Source organism: Vanellus vanellus (assembly GCF_965231255.1).
Source record: "Vanellus vanellus genome assembly, chromosome: 7".
Taxonomy (NCBI): Eukaryota; Metazoa; Chordata; class Aves; order Charadriiformes; family Charadriidae; genus Vanellus; species Vanellus vanellus.
In genome coordinates, this window is record NC_138912.1 from 16,227,877 (window position 1) to 16,245,731 (window position 17,855).

Sequence of the window (17,855 nt, forward strand, 5' to 3'; positions counted from 1 at the left end):
ACCCACCCGCAGCCCCTGCCCCATGGAAAAGGGCTCCCTTTGCTCCCAGGGAAGCCACTTGCACCAGCCTCAGCCTCAGCAGTTCACTTGCTCCGCACTAACCACCCCCAGGGCTCTACAAACGCTTTAGCAGAGGATTTTGATCCCCCATCCCAAGCCGGAGACCCTCACCGTGGCGTCGGGGAGGCAGCCTGCCCGGCTCAGCCCCCCCGGCGGGGCACGGCCGGGAGATTCATTTCACTAGAGGCTCATTCATCTGCAGCACGATTAAAGCCCAGGGCTGGGATCCATCCCAGTGGCGGGAGAGCGATTTGCCAGCAGATGGATTTATCATCTCCCAAGCACAGCAATTTGGCTTAAACAAAACCAAACCACTTCTCCTAATGAAAACACTGCTAATGAACAGAGCCAGCGAGGGAGGGGGAGGGCAGCTCCACTAATGGGGTCTCTCCCATCCTTCAGGGCTGGCACGACCCTCTGATGCCCCGGCTACAAGGCAAGGGCACGAGGCTCAGCTCCAGCCAGGATGTATGGACCCAATGCAGCCTGGGGGAAACGAGAGCCTGCTCCAGGAACCAGCTTTGCTCACCCCCCAAAACCTCCTCCTGTCCCGGCTCCCAAGACTTTGGGGCCAACTGGTCCCAGCACAGCACACAGCAGGAAAGCAGCACCACTGAATCCAGACATCTTCTTCGGCTGCAACGCAGCCAGCCGTGGGGAAAAGCTCCTCTCCGGGGATGGCAAAAGAGCAAACCCCTCCCTGCCCGTGCATCGCCAGCCCTGTGCAGCAGGAGCTGTACACCTTGGCCGAAGTTGCGACAGCCCATGCATTATGCATCAGCATCTGCAGAAATCAGCCCTTTAACCGCTCCGACCAAACCCACGAACTTCCTGTCAATTAATCCTGTGCCACCAATTCCCCGCGAGCTCTGACCTGCCTCTGCCTGCGGGGATGCGGTGGCAGCTGCCAAAACCTCAGCTCTGGCCTCTCCACCTGCAAAATCCAACCTGCCTGCGGGCAGCAGTACCCAGTAGCATCGTCCCCCGTGCCCCCTGCCCCGCATGCGGCTCTGCCACGGCGTGGGCTCAGAGCAGCATCCCACCTCCCCACTGGCAGGATCTCAGCCTCCGCTCAGGGAAAGCCACAACAGCCCGTGAGAGGGGAATTCGTTGGCGTCGAGGGGCTGCAGACAAGCCAGGACAGCAAAGAGGGAAGAGGCAGAGGGGTACAGATGCCAGAGAGAGGGAGACAGCAGACAGAGACGCGGCAGAGTCAGGCAACACTCCCATCACCCCGGGAAGGTGCAGCATCCATCGAGGGCAGGGCGCTTCGGCACAGAGGGGAACCCACGGGAGCCCCCCACCCCAGCGCACAAGTGGGAGCCCTTTCCCTGCCATACCCCACCCTTACTGGGGACCTCCTGGGGGGCTTGGGGACCTGGCTTGAGGGTCAGTCCAGCTTCCAGCCCAGCCTCACCGCCAGGCTGCAGGCGCCAGGAGCAGAAGCAGCAAGCAGAGGGGGAACATGTGGGGCAGCAGCAGCGGTGCGGAGGAGGAAGGTTAGCGGGGGAGCAGGGGGACAGGCAGCACGCTTGGTTCCCATGGGCTGGACCCCCCCGGGGGAAGGACATCAGTGTGTGTCACCCCTCCTGGGTGGAAGGGACAACCCACACATGCTGCTGGGCACAGGGATGCAGGCAGCCGGCCCTGCCAGACCCGCGTCGGCAGGACGCTGCACCCAGGGGTGTTCCTGTGCTGCTCGAGGAAGCAACTGGGCAAGAGAAGGAGCTATCGTCCGGGCACGGGCAAGGCGCTGCCATGGTCTCAGGCACAGTCCCCATCTCAGTCCCCTTCCCCAGGATCCATTGCAGCAGGCAGCCACGGCACACAACCTGCCACACACACTCGCCATCCAGCCCCTGCCTTGCCTCCTGCCCTCATTCCCACCCCATTGGCCCCGTCACCCCACCCTCCAGCTGCAGATCTCAGTGTTTCCCCCTACACACGCTATTATTTGGGACAGGCTAGCACTGACACCCCCTCCACACCCCGGGAAATAAATTTTCCCCCTTGCAGGTGGAAGTCCTACGCTACAGCAAGTTCGCAGAGATTTTCCTCCCACCTGGCTGATCACGGGCTGTGAGCAGCCACAACGGAGCCGACGGGTTTGCCGGCAGCAGAACAAGCCCCCGGTGCAGTCCTAGATCTGCCCATCACTCGGTACCCGCCCGCAGCAGCCGCATCGCCGGGGCACAGCTTTTTCAGCTTTACACCGTGGCAGGGACCGGAGCCCGGCTCCCACCGTCCTCCTGCCAACCCCACTGACCCATCGTCCCCTCAGCACGTTTGTCGGGGACCACTCGGCCCCGTCTCTTCTTTCATACTGCCACCGGGAGAGACGCTTTTGAAACACCCTCCCTCCAGGTAGGGAGGAGAGCTCAGCCAGATGCTGCTGCTACGCTGGTACCTACGCTTTTCATCTCACTGGGTGGGCTGCTCAAAGTGCTAAGAGTTAGGGAAGTCCCCATCCAGCAGCTGTGCCTCGGGAGGCAGGAGGATCCCAAAGCTCGGCAGACGGTCTCTATAGCAATTGTTCACCCACTGCAAACTCTGCGGCTGCCTTTGGGGTGGAGCAAAGCGGATGCTCGAGACCCCACAACATGACAATGGGAGGGAGAAAGCAGGGGTGAAAAAGCAGGGGTGAAAAGTGAGACTCCTAACCCCTTTTGGGGGACCAACAGCTCCGGAGGTGAATCCTTCTTCCTTCCAAAACGCAGCTAAAGGTTTAACCCACCCCAAAACAGCCCAGGTGTTGACCCTGTGCTGGCACGTGCCGTCCCGCTCGCAGGACACAGCATCGCTGGGACGGGCTTGTCCCGTGGGGTGAGATGGGGTCCTGGACCACCCACCCCTGCTCCCCAGCTGGGGTTGGGGCAGCCCCACTGCCCGCACACCCCTGTGGAGCGGCGGGAGGGAGGGAAAACTGCCTCTGAGCCCCCCCTCGCCTCTCGCGCTGCCCGGATTTGGGGCTGGGGACTCAGTACCTGCGTTCCTCAGGGCATAGCGATACCGGATTCCCATGCCTCTCGCACGGAGGGCCATGTCCAGAGCAGTCCCGAGACACTGGCTCCAGGCTCTGCTTGCACACTAATCACTCATGTCATTAGAGGACTGGAGGAATAATGTAATTTATGGACGGCTTTTATTTCTCGCTAGCGTCATCTAAATACCCCAGAAATGGACCGGTTTAATTTCCTAGTGGCGTAACCTAAACATTTCTCTCCTTAGCACCCGGGCGGGCTCCCAGTGCCCGGCTCAGCAGCCGGGGACGTTCAACGCCTGCCCTCGCCCCACGCCGCCGCAGCGGGGCCGGGCACAGCCAGGGTTCCCCGGCACAGGCAGCCGGTGCCTGCTCTTCCCGCCGCTCACACGCAGGCAGCTTTCATTCACTCAGGCGCTCTCGCCTCTCACACACACATCCACGTGCCGCGTGCCTGCACAGCCCACGGCTGCTCCGGCCGGGGACCAGGGTGGCCGGGCACCACTGGAAATGCCACGGGGAGGTGTGTGGGGGGGGAGGCTGTCACTGCACCCTCATTTTCAGCAGCAATTTAAATTTAAAAATCAATGTGCTACTGGGGAAGGCAGGGGGGTTGGTGGTGGTAGTGTTCTACGCTGTGTATGGCTGGGGGTCCTGCTTCCCTTTAGCCCTTCTCCTCCTTTTGGAAGGGGGTATTGCTGACCCTTCTCTGGGCGCACATAGATGGGGGTCTCATCATCCCCACCCCTGCTTTTGGGGAGTGATGGGGAGGCAGCAGGACCGACTGCTGTCCCTGTGCACACCAGCAACCGCTGGAGCTGCCATGGGGCCGTTGCATCACCTGACATCAAATCATTTCTCGGTTAACAGCTCTTGCATGGCAGATGTCCCCCCGGACCCTGATAGACCCTGATGGATGTGGGTCCCCAAGGCTGCAGGAACACCCCAAACTGCCCATGCTTGTCCCCAAGCAGGGCTGAGCTACTAAACAGCGGGTGCTGGCAGGGACCCTCCCATCTGCAGGGAGAGGCTAAACCCTCGCTGGAACTGCCAGCTCCACTACGGGGCTTTGCTACAGCCCCAGAGGGGTTCCGGTTCCTCACCACATCCCCGGGGAGCTGGGAGAGCCCAGGCCAGGCTAGCAGGCAGGGGTTCCAGCTGTTAAACCCTCCCCAGATCTAAGTCTGCATCCCCTCTCCTCCTGACTGCATCACTTCCCCACTCTTTCTGGGAGAAAAACAACTTTCGCTGCACAGGGAGGGATGGCTTTGGCGTGTTCAGTGAACGTGGGGGAAATGTACCCATTGTATGTACCACCGGGACAAGCTCCCTCCCTGGGTACCTGGTGTTACCACCGGCTCTGCCCTGGCAGGTCAGCGACCTGACAGCAGTGGCAAACGAGTGATGTGCCCTCCCGGAGCTTCCGTTTCACACGCTGGGAAATGGGGCAGATATTTCCAGCCTTATTCCCCGGACGCTTCCCAGCAGCCCCGTCCCCGCAGGCAGGGGCTGGCACAGCGGCACGGGTCCCCTTCGCCCAGGTTCCTGCTGCATGGCTGGCTCAGGAGTAAGCACCGGCATAAAAGGTCTCAGCCTCAGAGAGACTGGAATTTATTTTTAACCTCCGTTTGATTTAAATCCATATGGACATTTTAAAGTTACCGGAGAAACCAAAAGTTGTGGGTGGGTTCCAAGTTCCTACACAGCTCAAAAATATCTTCCCTGCAGCACGTTTGGGCAGGCAGCAAGCAGCATTTCCCACGTGTGGGGCTGCTCGGGAAGGCAGAGCAGGGGTCCTGCCCTGCTACCACCACCGCCTCGAAACTCCAGAGCAAAGCCTGAAATCCACTCTAGGCTGTGGCAGGAAAGCATCACCAGGACTCGGGGGAGCCTCCTGTGCATACATCCCAGTGTCTGCAGCACAACGGCACCCAACACCACCGGCTACGGACAGGTTTGGCTCCGTCATGCGTCTCAGGAGTCAGGCGGGAACTGCTGCCCCATTTCACAGCTCCTGTGACACAGGCCCTGAAAGGGAACAGGATTTGGCCTGGTCCATGGAGAACACGGGGGGAAGGAGGGGTGTCACCTGCCCCTGCCCAGCTACTTTGCTACCAGACAGTGGGGGATAAGGGGAGATGGATGGATGCGTGTTGTGGTGGGATGTGAGAAGCCAGGCAATTCCCTGCTGGGGCAAAGGATGGAGGGAGATGCAGTAAGGTCACAGCTGGGTCATATTTGACCTCCCTGTCCCACAGCCACCCCATCCCGGCAGCAGAGCATCTCTGGAGATGCTCTGGGGGACACCGGGTGACAGGCAGAGAAGACACGAGGCTCTGTGGTCCTGCTGGGGTTTGCTGAGCGGGGTGAGCCTCTCTGTTCTCAGGGGAACCCGCTGCTGGGGTGCTACTGTGCCACCCCAGGGTGCAGTGGGGGGTCCAAGGCATGACGGAGAGAGCCCAGCGCCAAACCTTGATGTCCCGAGGGGCAGCGGTGAGGGAGAGTGAGCTTGGGGGCGGCCAAAAGCGATTAAAGCATCCCAGCCTCCTGCGGGGGCCTTTTCCCTGCAAACCTGCCTCGGGGCAACCTCCGCCCGGCTGGGACCGATTCTAACCCTCCCCCGGAGTATCCCCCCCCCCCAAAGCCCGGGACTGTCCCCCTGCTCCAGCGCCGGGGTCGCGGTCACCCACCCCTCCCCGGGCAAAGCGTGCGGCGAAGCGGGGCGGGCAGGGGGGCCAGGGCTCAGCCGGGGCTGGAAGCGGGCGGGGGGGGAGGGTGCTCGGGGCCGGGTCGGGGTTCCCGGGGCCGCCCCCGCGCCGTGGTCCCGACCGGCTGCTGCACCTTCCCCGGCGGGCGGCACTCACCCGTGAGCTGGTCGTAGGAGCCGTCCAGGTCGCGGGAGTCGGACAGGCTCTCCTTCCTGCCCTTGCTCCGCATCTTCCCGCCCCGTCGAGCGGCGGGGGGGAACCGCGACGGGGCGAACGGGCTCCGCCGCCGGGCAGGGGGGGCCCGCGCCCGCCGCCTCCCCCCGCCCCGCCGCCCGCGGGACTCACCGCGGCAGCAGGAAGGGGCCGGCGGTGCCGGGAAGCTCGGATCGGTAAGGCTCGGTACGGCAGAGCAGGAGCGCGCAGCCGCCCCGTTCCCCGCCGCCGCCGCCGCCGCCGCCGCCGGGGCTGGGCACGGCCGCCCCCTCCCTCCCGTCCTTCCCCGCCTCCTCCCGGGAGCCGCCGGCCCGGCCCCGCCGCCGCGCCGCCGCGGGGAAACTGAGGCACGGCCGGGGGCGGGTGGCGGGGGGAGCTGTCTCCGGCGGCGGGGGGTGGCTCCGGGGAAGAAGCAAGGAAGAAGCTGATCCGGGCTGCACCCAGGTGGGGTCTCCGGCGGTTTGGGAGAGCCCCGGGGGTCAGTGCCCACGCAGGGGTGGAGAAGGGGATGGGGATGGAGAAGACACGGGGCAGCAGGAGGAGCGCAGACCCCACCCCCCGCTGCAGGGGAGCGAGGGACCCCCAAGCCCTCCATGTCGGTGCCTATGCCAGGCTGTGCCTTGGGACCCCCAGGAGATACAGGGGAAGGGGGACCCCAGCTCTGTCCCATCTAGGGCAGCTGCTGCATTCCCCCTTCGGGGGAGAAGTTGGATGGGAAATTGGTCAGGGGGAGAGGGGATGTGCAGTGGTCAGGAGACGGCAGCAGAGATGTGGGGAAGGTGGCCCAAGTCCACCGGCTTGCAACCAAGCACCGGAGCAGGTCCCCCCCTGCCCTCCACCCCGAGCACGGGGTTCCCATGCGGGGTTGCAGCCTTTAGCAGGATTTTTCCCCTACCTTCTGTAGCCCTGGGGAAGGGGTGAAGCAGCAGGACAGCTTGGGAGGGCTTCCAGGGGCACAGTGCTGCCAAGTGAGGAGCTTACAGCCCCACCGCTGGTGCCCCCGGTTATTTGCTGCCATCTGTGCATGATGCCATCCCAGGGGATGCGAACTGTGCTGGAGAGTCCCCACCACAGGCAAAGCTGCTGCCCGTGTGCTGCTTGTTTGCACCGTGCCAGGGGTCCTGGGCACGTGTCAGGGGCTGCCCAGCTCCCAGAGATTCCCACCTCTCCTCCCTTCATCCTCTGATCTATGCAGACAGACAGAGGGGATCAGGAGCTGGGGAGAGGCAAAGCACCCTGTCCCAGTCCCAGCCCACGGGAGCTGCAGGGCAGAAAGGGAATCCAGAGCAGCGAGGAGGGAGGGCCACGCTCACGCGGCAGCGTGTTGTCAGCGTGCTTTGGTGTCAAGCCATGAAAGAAGCCGCCTTAGCGAGGCAGCGATGCTTAGCAACTGCCTGGATCTAAAAATAAGAGCCATTTAGCGAGGAAAACGCAGTGGAGAAATGCTCAGAGAACTAAACACATTCCCCCGGCCCTCTCCGTAGCCCGGCCACCGCCGCAGAGCCCATGCACGCAGCCCGGCTGGAGAGAAACTCCCGGGACAGCCCTGGTGATGTCCTTTCTGCTTAGCCAAAACCCAGCCAGCTCAAGGAACCCCTGTGCCACTGGGCTTGTCCATCCTGCTGCTTCTCGCCCTTCCCACCCTCCTTCCTCCATCCTCTCCATCACATCCTCGGCCACATCTTCTTGGCAGCCCCTGGGCACCAGCAGTGTCCCAGGGAAGCAGCCTTGGTGGCAGGGCTGCGTGAGTGGTGCCCAGGATCACCCGCCCCATCTCCAGCATCCTGCGGGTCCATCCTGCTGGCAGGGACGTGACAGGCCCAGCAGAGCTGCACCGGGGAAGTTTTCACCTTCTGCCATCCCCGGTCCATCGGGAGGCAAACATGGCTATTTTTATCCCAGCTAAGTGCTCCTGTTCCTGCAGGCAAACGAGAGATGCTTTGCCAGGCTGGGGAGAGAGGAGAAAGTCGGGTGGGTCAGTGGGTACCACAGGGTAGGATGGGGCAGCCCCAGGGCTAGGCTAACACAGCCCACCCTCCCCACAGTGTAGAAAATGGGGGACACAGCTCGCTTGCTTGCTGGTCACAGCTCCTTTCCTCAGGAGACACAAGGGCTGGGCATCCTGCCAGGATTCACAGGCTTTGAGCCTTTCTCTGCTCGGGAAAATTGCGACGTCCTCCCCTAAATGTTTCTCTGGGCACTGGGAGACGGGGTTTGCAGGGTGCCAGGGTGGGAGCAGCCCACTGCCGGCTGCTGCTGCCTTTCTGGGGCAGGAAGGGGTCTGGTCTCTGCCCGTCTGCCTGGACCCAGGCAAGGGCGCTGATGCAGGTGCACCGGGCACAGAGATGCCTTAGGAATCACGTCTGGCCAGGGACGGGCACAGCAGCAAAGTCACAGTGGAGAGCAGGGAGCATCCTTTGCGGCACGTCTCACCGGGACATGCGGCAGATGCAGAAAGTCTGGGCCAGGCTGGGGAAAATCACCGAAGCAGCATCGGAGACTTTAATCAACGCTCTCATGCCTCACGCAGCCCCGCTGCCGCTGGCCGCTTTCACCACAAAAGCAATCAGCAGGTCCAGGGTGGGCAGGAGCCATCCGCAGGCAGCACTGGTGGTCTGCGCTGCTGCAGACAATGCTGGATTAACTGTTTGCAGAGGACTGGAGGAGCTCTGGTGGCTCCTGTGGGCCCAGATCCCAGTTACAAGGGGTAACTGGGAGGGGTGGCCGTGCCCCAGCTGGCCAAGAAGTGGCACAGGCTCCACAGCAAATGGGGCAGAGCTCACTGTGAAGCCCATACCCCAATGTCCAGGGCCAGGGAAGTGCAGAGGACAGGCTGGTGGCCAGATCCAGCCTGCCGGGGTGGGCAGGGGTCCTGTGGAAGCATCCAGGTCCCCAAGCTCATCTCTGGGAGAGCAGCAGAGAGCCACAGGGAAAACGGGGCCACAAAAACCAGCCCCAGGGCTTGGCACAGCCAGCAGCGGGGTGGGATGGGGATGGAGAACAGGGGGGTAAGCAGGAGACACAAGGAGGGAGGCGAGCTGGGAGTGCGAGGGGTGCTGCACCCCGAGGTGCACCCCGGGCTGTGTGTCTCTCGGAGGCAGGGTGTCCCCAGTGCCACACATCCACCCTCGCTGTGATGGAAATCACCCGTTCACATCAGCCCAGGCGTGAGGCACGTTCCCTAAGCGGCCCATCCGTCACACTGTCAGTGGTGCAGCACTTTGATAAAGGATCTGCAGGGGATTAACGCTGCTCCCCGGGCACTGGAGCCGCAGCCAGGAACAGCTCTGAGTCGGAGCGAGAGGTGCCGGGAGGTGCGCATGGAGCCGCACTGTCCAGGGCGCTCCTTTGTCCCCAGGTTGGCGTGCGGCCAGCGCAGCCTTGTCAGGAGTAACTGGGGAAGGGGACAAGTTTGTGGATGCTCCAGTGTTGCCCGCAGCGCTGGATGCAGAGCCCGGCTGCAGGCAGAGCTGTGCCAGGCTGCCACCAGCAACGTCCAGACCCAGGTGGGACCGAGCTGAGCCCACCCACAACCATCCCTGTTCCTCTCCAGGACACCCACCCTGCAATATAGGGCCAATTCCTTCACCTCATCCATGCCTCCAGCTCCCCGCTGGGACCACCACCCCCACCACCCCCCCCAGCTCCAGCTGCATGTGTCCCCGCGAGCCCTGCTGGAAACCCCAGGCTCGACATGAAGCCCAAGATGATCCCAAACTGCTCCCATCCACAGAAGCAAGAAGAGCCTGGAAAGGAAGCAGGAGCGCTGGGGTCCGCACCCCACCGGGCTGGGGCAGAGGGGTGCGGGGGGCTCTCCCCCAGGCACGAGCCTTGCAAACCCACTGCGGCTGCTACAGGGGGACAGGGAGAGGGAAAGACACAATTTAACACTTCATTAGGTAACCACAAGTCATCGATCTGCCCTACCAGCCTGCGCCTTGTCTAATTGCATATCTCCTTTCTTATTAATTCTATCGGAAAAGCAGAGAGCAGGACTCGGGAGTCCGATCCTATCTTTAGGAAATTTCAAACAGAGATGTAATTGCCGAGTGCTCTAAATCATGGTGCTTTATCCACTGTTAACAGTATTTTAAAGCCATGGTCATCAATAGCAGTCCCCGGGATGTGCTCTCAGCAGATGCCATTAATCTTATTTTGGCTGCGGTCGCCTGGTGCCGCTGGGCTCAGGTTTACGCTTGGCGGTGAGGGACATCTCTGCTCCCCTGGCAGAGAGGGCTCCTGGGCAGCTCCCGGGCTGGGACACGGGACGCAGCACCCAGGGGCCTGTTCCGGGAGCAGAGGGCTGAAATGGGAGCTCCTTAAAGCAGCTTCACCCCTTGGAAAAATGACGGTGAACAGCAGCCTTAGGAGGAGATGAGCAGCTCAGCAGCGGGGGCTGTTCCCCTCCCAGGGCCCAACGCAGCCCCCCCAGCCCAGAGGAGGGATGCTCATGGCCGTGCAAGTGGTTGGGGGGGGTCCAGGCAGGACAAATGGCCTCACTCAGGGATAATCCATGATATTTACTACATCCGCAGAGGAAATTACCCTGGATGGCACGAGACCTAGATGAGCCCCTCGGTCTGTGCAGGTCTGGGGTCCTGAGCACTGGGGGAGCAGCTGCAGCAGACCAGCAGGTCCTGGGGAGGTGATGCCCCAGCACAGCATCACCCAGGACACACACGAGGGAGGACTGCTCCCACCTCTGTTAACCCACCCTGCGGAGACACACGGGTGGGTGGGAGGCCGCTGTGACATTCAGATCTGGGGGGGAAATTTCAGCTGCTGAAAATCTTGTGGAGCTTGAGGAGGAACATATGTCTGCAAGCTGCTGGGCGAGCCCTGCGAGCAGGAATACTGCAGGAGAAAGGGAACCTCCTTTTGTCAAATGCAAACCAGCAGGTGGGAGAAATCTGGGTGCACAGGAGGGAGAAAGGACTTTGCATCCCACTCTGCATCCTCGAAAGCCAAAAGCCGGTCACCTGCCTCTGCGCACACCTCCAGCCCAGAGGGACTCCCCGGCACGGCCCCACTGCTGGGTGGGCTCTGTGCCCACCCTGAACATTTCTCTGCCACTTCTGCATAACAGATGCAAAATCTGGGTGAAGAAAAGCACTTGTTTTACAGAGAGTGGACTGGAGCATTCCTGGAGTCAGGAGAGGCCCCAAGTCTCACAAGCCCTCCCAGCGTTACAGAGCATCTTGTAAGCGTTCGTGTGCTCAATGCCTGTGGGCTCAGCTTTTATTTAAAGAGGAACCAGATACTATCTCCAGCCTTCACTTACCGCACGCTGGATACCACACCAGGGGCCCTTTTAGCAGCGCAGGTCTGCTATGAAAACAGGTGTGCATCTCTGTCATGAGCGAGTCCACGCTGTGGATATGCGTCCTCCTGCTTTGCCAGGGCATAGCCCTGTGCCCCAGCTCACCTCCACGGGAGGGGATGTCCACGCTGCGACCATGGTCTCGGCACGCTGCTCGCTGTCGCCTATCCCATCCTGTTGTTCTGGCAATGGCCACAGCGGAGGGGCCGAAATCAGGGCGCGGGGGCTGAGGTGACACAGACCGGTGCTGCTGGAGCATCACTTGCCATATGCTGGGAGAGCAACTGGCTCAGAGCTGCTGAGCAGGGCACAGCCATGGGTCATCAGAGCATCCTCGCCCCTCCAAGCCGCTGGGAGGGCCCTGGTTGAACCCTGGAGCAGGGGGGCTCCAGCTAATTAGTCACTAATCGCTTCAGAGAGGAAATGAGCAAAACCCAACCCGTGCCTGCCTGTAGCAGTGACCTGTGGGCCCTGGGACCCAGCCAGGCTGCACGTCGTCGAGAAATGGTTGAGGGCTCATCTGTCAAAGGGGAAGAGCCCATCCCAGTGGGTGCCCGTCTCCCTGCAGCCCCCCCAGCCCCTTCATGTCCCCCTGGGACTCCCGGGAGCTCCCAGCCTCTGGCAGCAGCCTGGCAAGGCTCTGAGCTGCGCTGCAGCGAGCGGCAACCCCGGCTCATTTAATCTATTCAATTGGATTCAATTTCCAGCCACATGATTCAATTAGCCCTGGAGGGACAGCACGGGAGAGCAGAGGCTGCAGAGCATGGCCCGGCCCGCGCTCCAGCAGCCGCCGAGCTGGGAGAGGGGAGCACAGTGTGGAGCTGCAGTGGTCGCTCCCGCAGGGGACAGGACCCCACGCTTGTCCCGGCCCTCCAGGATGGGGACAAGACAATGGGAGTGAGGCAAGCATCCAGCCATGCTCCCCCAAGGGTGCTGCCGCCTGCCCCATCTATTTGTGGTTGCCCCTGTGCTCGTCTAGTGTCCCCCCGAGCTCACCCACACCGTGCTGCGGTGGGGAGAACCAGGGCTCTGACCAGCACGAACAACAGCCCTTCTCCAGCCTCCTGGCCCAGACTTTCATTCATCATTTATTTTTCTGTCTGCCCTCCCCCTGAAAATGCCAGCAATGGCATTAATTAGTTTCCACTGCAAGTTCTGGGGGAAAAGCCTACCTTTATCCCCGCCCCTTTGGATAGCTGCAGCTCCCAAAGTTGGGCTTTACCTCTTTCCTTTCATGTTACTGCAAGGGCTAATCTGCCAAAAAAAACTCCATCACCTCCATGGGGACAAACCTCCGTCCAGCACAACGCTGCTCAGCACAGACAGGACGCAGCCCTTGTTCCTCCCAACAAGTACCAAACAAGAAAACAGAGCTCAGAAAACAGAGATGAGAATAAATATCCAGGAGGCACTGGTGCTGACACCAAGATGGAGAGCTGCTTGCCAGTGCCAAGAGCCAGCTGTAAATCTTACCACAGACTGCTGGCCGCACACCAGCCCCGACACGATGGCAGCTGTGACTCTGCAGGGTCAGGCATCTCCCTCTCCCCACCGCGTGCCGGGCAGGACACTGGCTCCATCCCAGGAGGGAAGTCTGGGGAGGCAGATGGTGCACGCTGGGGCTGATGCCCTGTGCAAGTGCTGTCTGCGAGATAGCTCACCCCATCACAGCAGGCTTCTCCTCCCAACACCCACCGTGCAACAGCCTGGCACGACCCCAGAGCAGGGCAAGAGAGTGCAATTCTTCAGGCAGGGAGAGAAAAGCCCCCCAACAGGCACCAGGACAGGCTTGCGTGGAGGGCAGCTCAACCCTACACAGATACGGTCCCCATGCCACGTGCGGGGACAAAGAGAATGAAGAGGTTTGTGAACCAGAGCAGGTGGGCCAAGGTGCTCTCTGGCTGCTGTACCTAAGAGTCAAAGGTCTGGTAGTACCCGCTCCTGGCACCCCCAAGAAGCGGCCAAACCATCGCACGCCACTGCCTCCCCCCACCAGCCTCCCATCAGTACCCTGTCCCCAAGGCTCGGCGTCTCCTCTGACAAGCCACAGCCCGGGCAGGGGAGATTCAGCTCCTGAGGAGCTGCCTCTCTCTTAAGCCTGCATGAAAAATGGGACCTGTAAGAGCTAAGGAAGAAGAGATGATACCCAAAATCACAGTGGCACTTACAAATCAATTTTTAATAACTCCCTCCAAAGTTTAGCTCAAACTCAATTTTTCTCCTCCAGAATTTGGTCATTATTTTGTAAAATATTTGTCTCCCTGCAGCGGCTGCCTAACTTAAAGGCAGCAATCTGATTTCTCCCCACACTCCCCAAGCCTCAAAAACAGCTCTTCCCATAATAGACTGGGTTATGAATTAGATATAATAAAATACACTCAACAGCTCAGATCAGATACGGGAAAGTTTGGGGCCATCAGCCACGTCCTGAGGCTGAATGTTAGAGTTAAATGACTTCTTCTCAGTTCAAGCTGGCCTCAAAACACAACTAGTAGTAAGGTGTTTAACAAAAAGGGCAAATCTGCAGCAGAACCTGCGAGCAGGAGTTTGCTGACCCCAGCAGCAGAGAGAGCACCATACCGTGCACATCTCTGCATCCCTCGCTCACATCCACGGGCTCTTCAGCCTTGCTCATGTCTTCCTTACTGGCAGCCCCAGGGGCACATAAGAGGTAGAGGGCTGCTCGCTGCTGGCTGGTACCTGCAGCCTGGACCGAAGAGGGGGCACCGCTGAGCAGCACCACAACCTCCCTCTGGAAAGGCAGGAACAGCCCAAGGGCAAGCGACTGCCCTGCTGCAGCCAGCATGCCACCAAACAGCCACAGGGCCACCCCCAAAACTACCCCACTCTCCCCTCTGTGAAGGACAAACACTGCACACTCCGGAGAGGCAGGGCTCTGCTATTTATTGAGCTCTAGGTTTGTATGTACATCCACGTACAGTGCTTGGTTTGGTGACAGAGTGACAAGAGGATGTGTGTCACCGTCTTCCCCACCTCAGCCTCGGATGAGGGCTGAGCTCTGGAGTTGCTCCCAGTCACAGCCTGGTGTTCTCAGTTCATGCCAGCAAGGGAGTGCCCCTTTGGTAGCTGAACCCAGAGTGAAAAGCTCCAAATCCCAGAGGTCAGCAAGGCAGAGTCAGACTCATCCCCAACTCTCTCACCTACCTGTCTGCTCTCAGCCTAAGCGGGATCAGAGAAAAGGAGGCATGCGGACAGCTGGCTCAGTGCTCCGACAGCAGCGATGCTGGGGCTGCACCTTAAGGAAGGATATCAAGCCCCCTTTAGAAGAAACTCCCCCCTTCAGAGGCGAGATCATCTAGCGAGAGCTCCCCACACATACAGACAACAGTGCAGCGTGATGCATTTTTACTCATTTGCCACTGGCGAAGCTGCCTCTTCCTACATGTCCCAGCCTGTTCTCAAGCAGAGTGATTTTATGGAGCCTGTTTGTTCTCCCAAGCACCGTCCCTCTGACATGTCTACATTTCCGCACACTTGCATGGCAGGAAAGCAAATAAGTGTCTGGCTTAGCTGATAAAAGCCAGACAATTCCGTGCCGAGGCAAAGTATCCTCTGTTGGGAGAAGTCGGTGCTCCTAAGGAAAATATACGGTCTTCATCGGGTGCTGTGACCAGTTGGTGGCCAAGGACACAGCTTTCAGTTTCCCATGCTCATGGCAGGTAAAGATGAAACATTAACATAATTAACACACATTAGCATGAATAAGCCTTGCCTAGAAATGGTAGTAAATGAGCATGACATTCACATCACTCACACTACTCTAACCTACGAGGCTAAGAGCGGGACTAGGCACTTTTTTTTTTTTTTAAGAAAAAAACCCTGTTTTTTAGAGGAAAAAAAAAACCACGTGGATCTGGGATGGAAATAATTTCTCTGCTTCAATCCACCGAGTCAGGACAGACCCTAACATCTGCTGGGAGCTGAAAATGCACAAGCAGGGAGCGGGTGTTTACGCTGCGTATTCCTGAGTTGGCAGCCTGACACAGCACTCGGAACAGGCTCTGCTGGACCTGGGCACCTCTGAAACACTGGCTCTGGAGCAGAAAGGTCTGCTTGTGCCCTGGAGCATCATCCCGGATCTCTTCCTTAGGAAGTTCTCAGCAGACTGTTGCTGCAAGTTGCTTGGTGAAGACGGGAGGGCAAGCTACAAAGTGAAGGAATTACTTCTCCAGCTGCATTGTAACTGCGTGCTACACAAGGGAAAAAGTGGGGATGACTTAGTTCCTGAAGGTCACCGGGCACTTGCAAATATGGGCAAGGCAGACGTTCCTGTGAGGAAGAGTAGGATTGTCGCAGTGCAGTCTCTGATGGGCAGTAAGGGGAGTGGGGAGAGGGAGTCAGCCTGTCCTCTGCCCCATGAAAGCGGAATATCTAAAAATGTCCCTCAACCTTAGAAACAGCAGAGATGAGCCGGGCTACTGGAAGCAACAGTGTCCCCGAGCAGAGCTGGTCTCCAGTTACCAAGTGCTCTGTTTGATGACCCATATTGCTGCATACTGGCTCAGACTGGACCCTGTAAGCCAACAGCCTCGGAGGCAAAATTTCTTCTTCTCCAGTAATCTGATGGCTTGGTTCAGGTGACACCTTCTGACATCAGGAGCCAGCAGTGAATAGGGCCTGCTCCTTGGGGAAACTGTTTTATACCCCAAAGCCATTCCCAATGGGAGGGCAGTGGATTTGACCTACATTGCAGGAAGGCAGGTTGATCCAGGCTGACGGAAAAGAACAGCCCTTTACCCATAGAGCAGGCGAGCGATCTCAACCCAGAACTGTCTCACACAGCTGGAGTGGTTTTATTATTTTGGTTGTGAACTCTCCCCAGCTCTGCTACAAAGGTTTTCAGTGCATCTTCCCTGAGGCTGCGGAGGGAATCTCCCATTGCTACGTCACAGGAACGGCTACCCACCCCCATGGCACCTTACAAAATTGCTTCCTCCTCCTTCTCAACATGCCGATCACCTCTCCTCAGCCCCAGTCCTGTTGAAACGCAAGCCTTTGGGATCAAACACACAGCAGCAAGGCTCTCCCCTAGAAGAAATGCAGTCCCTTCTGCAGGCGGAAGGCAAGGGGCGACCGGCTGCAGATCTGTAGTGTCCCTGCCCGAACAGGCCCGTCTCTGGTCAGCCCTGCGCAGTGGCTGCGTCCCTGCTTCAAGAGATCGTAGAGAATTCCTTCAACAGCAGTTCCTGGCTCAGCGTGTTGAAAGCAAGGTTCTTCCTCACATTGATGCTGATGGACCGAACCTGACAGAGACAAAACAAAATGTTTTAGCCGAGGGACTCTTCCTGGCTCTCCTTAAGCGTGGCAGCTTTGACACTGCTGACCTCCAGGTTCAGCATGAAACATTTTTACATGATGTTATAGCCCCAGAAAACTTACTGCAGCCAGCTCTCACCGAGACCCCAGTTTAGCAAGAAATCCCTGAGGATTAGCTGCTTCCTGGAATAACAGGAGTGTCTACAGTGAAGTCCCAGTAAAGAAAGTAAATTCCAAATAAGAAAGGGATGGGAGAGGACGCTCTGTTTGGATGTATGAGCTATGATGTATTTCCTGTTCTGGGGCAAAGTAACAGGGAAAGTGAGCACGTCCAGGTTGCAGCTGGAAGAGCATTCTCTACCAGTGCCCACTGGAGTGCCAGCCAGCATTCTCCTGGATGAATGCAGTGCTACAGCCTCTGTCCTGCTCCAGAACCTGCAGAGCCAAAGAGAGTCAAGGAAAGGACAGAGGCCATGCTACCCTGCTGTAAACATAAATTATCACCCAAGCTGGCACAAAACCAGAGCCAGCTGTGTGTATTCTGTGCTGAGTGCCTTACACTTGAAGTTGTCTCACTGGCTGTCTCTGAAGAAGAGACACCTTTATCCCTTCACAATGCCTGGACTCCTGGTCACCCGCAGAGTCTGCGAGGCAGAGCTGGGCAGCCCTGTTGTGTGGCAGCTTCCCTTCCCGCTTTGTTCCCGCAGATTTGTTGGCCGAACACACAGGCCCCAGACTGGGCTCGGTCTCAGCTGCACTCGGCAACGAGAAAACAAAGTCAAACATCATCTGTGTCAGCGACTGTGCAGCAGTGACAGAAAGCAAAACTGACACAAGCTCATCCAAACAACGGGATTACAGTTCCCAGAGACTCAGAGCCTGTGATAATAAGGTTGTTGCTGACCTGGTTAGTGTTTTGTGCTTTTTAAAAGCACTGGGAGATGAATTACATAGAAGCAGAATGAGGAATCCAACACTGGGGGCTGGAAGAACAAGTCAGCAGCGTTTATACTGCTGAGGGTCCCACTTGCTGCTGTGGTGAGAAAAAACAGAGGGGTAGGGCAGAAAGCTCCCAAGAAGGCAGAACGTGTAAGAGTGAGAAGCAAATCAAGACATGGGAGGTTAACAGGGAAAGCTGTGAAATGAAGCCCAGTGAGTCCCACTGCACAGACCCTAACAACCCCAGCAAGCTACTGATGATGCCTTCACTTAAAGACAGGATATTCTAAGTTTTAGGGTGTCTGCAGAAACCACAAACTCTCCTTTATCAGGATGCTTGGCAGACACCCCGTGCGTC

The 17,855-nt window shown here is 58.9% G+C and overlaps 2 protein-coding genes across 4 annotated transcripts in view; both read right to left on the minus strand.

Annotated features, from left to right (window-relative positions):
- Window positions 1-6,037, minus strand: part of KCNIP2 (potassium voltage-gated channel interacting protein 2) — a gene marked incomplete at its 5' end in the record, with an annotated part of 45,570 nt that extends 39,533 nt beyond the window's left edge. For 2 of the 3 annotated variants that reach the window (XM_082486176.1, XM_082486174.1), the window contains one exon: window positions 5,905-6,037. In XM_082486176.1, coding sequence (XP_082342302.1) covers window positions 5,905-5,977 — 73 coding nt within the window. The remainder of the gene's footprint in view (window positions 1-5,904) is intronic. The other variant, XM_082486178.1, reaches the window with a different exon arrangement.
- Window positions 6,038-14,178: 8,141 nt separating this feature from the next.
- The window catches only part of ARMH3 (armadillo like helical domain containing 3), a 129,781-nt gene continuing 126,104 nt past the window's right edge, over window positions 14,179-17,855 (minus strand). Inside the window, exon 26 of the mRNA XM_082486574.1 lies at window positions 14,179-16,545. Within this exon, the coding sequence (XP_082342700.1) occupies window positions 16,453-16,545 (93 nt within the window). The 3' untranslated portion in view covers window positions 14,179-16,452. The remainder of the gene's footprint in view (window positions 16,546-17,855) is intronic.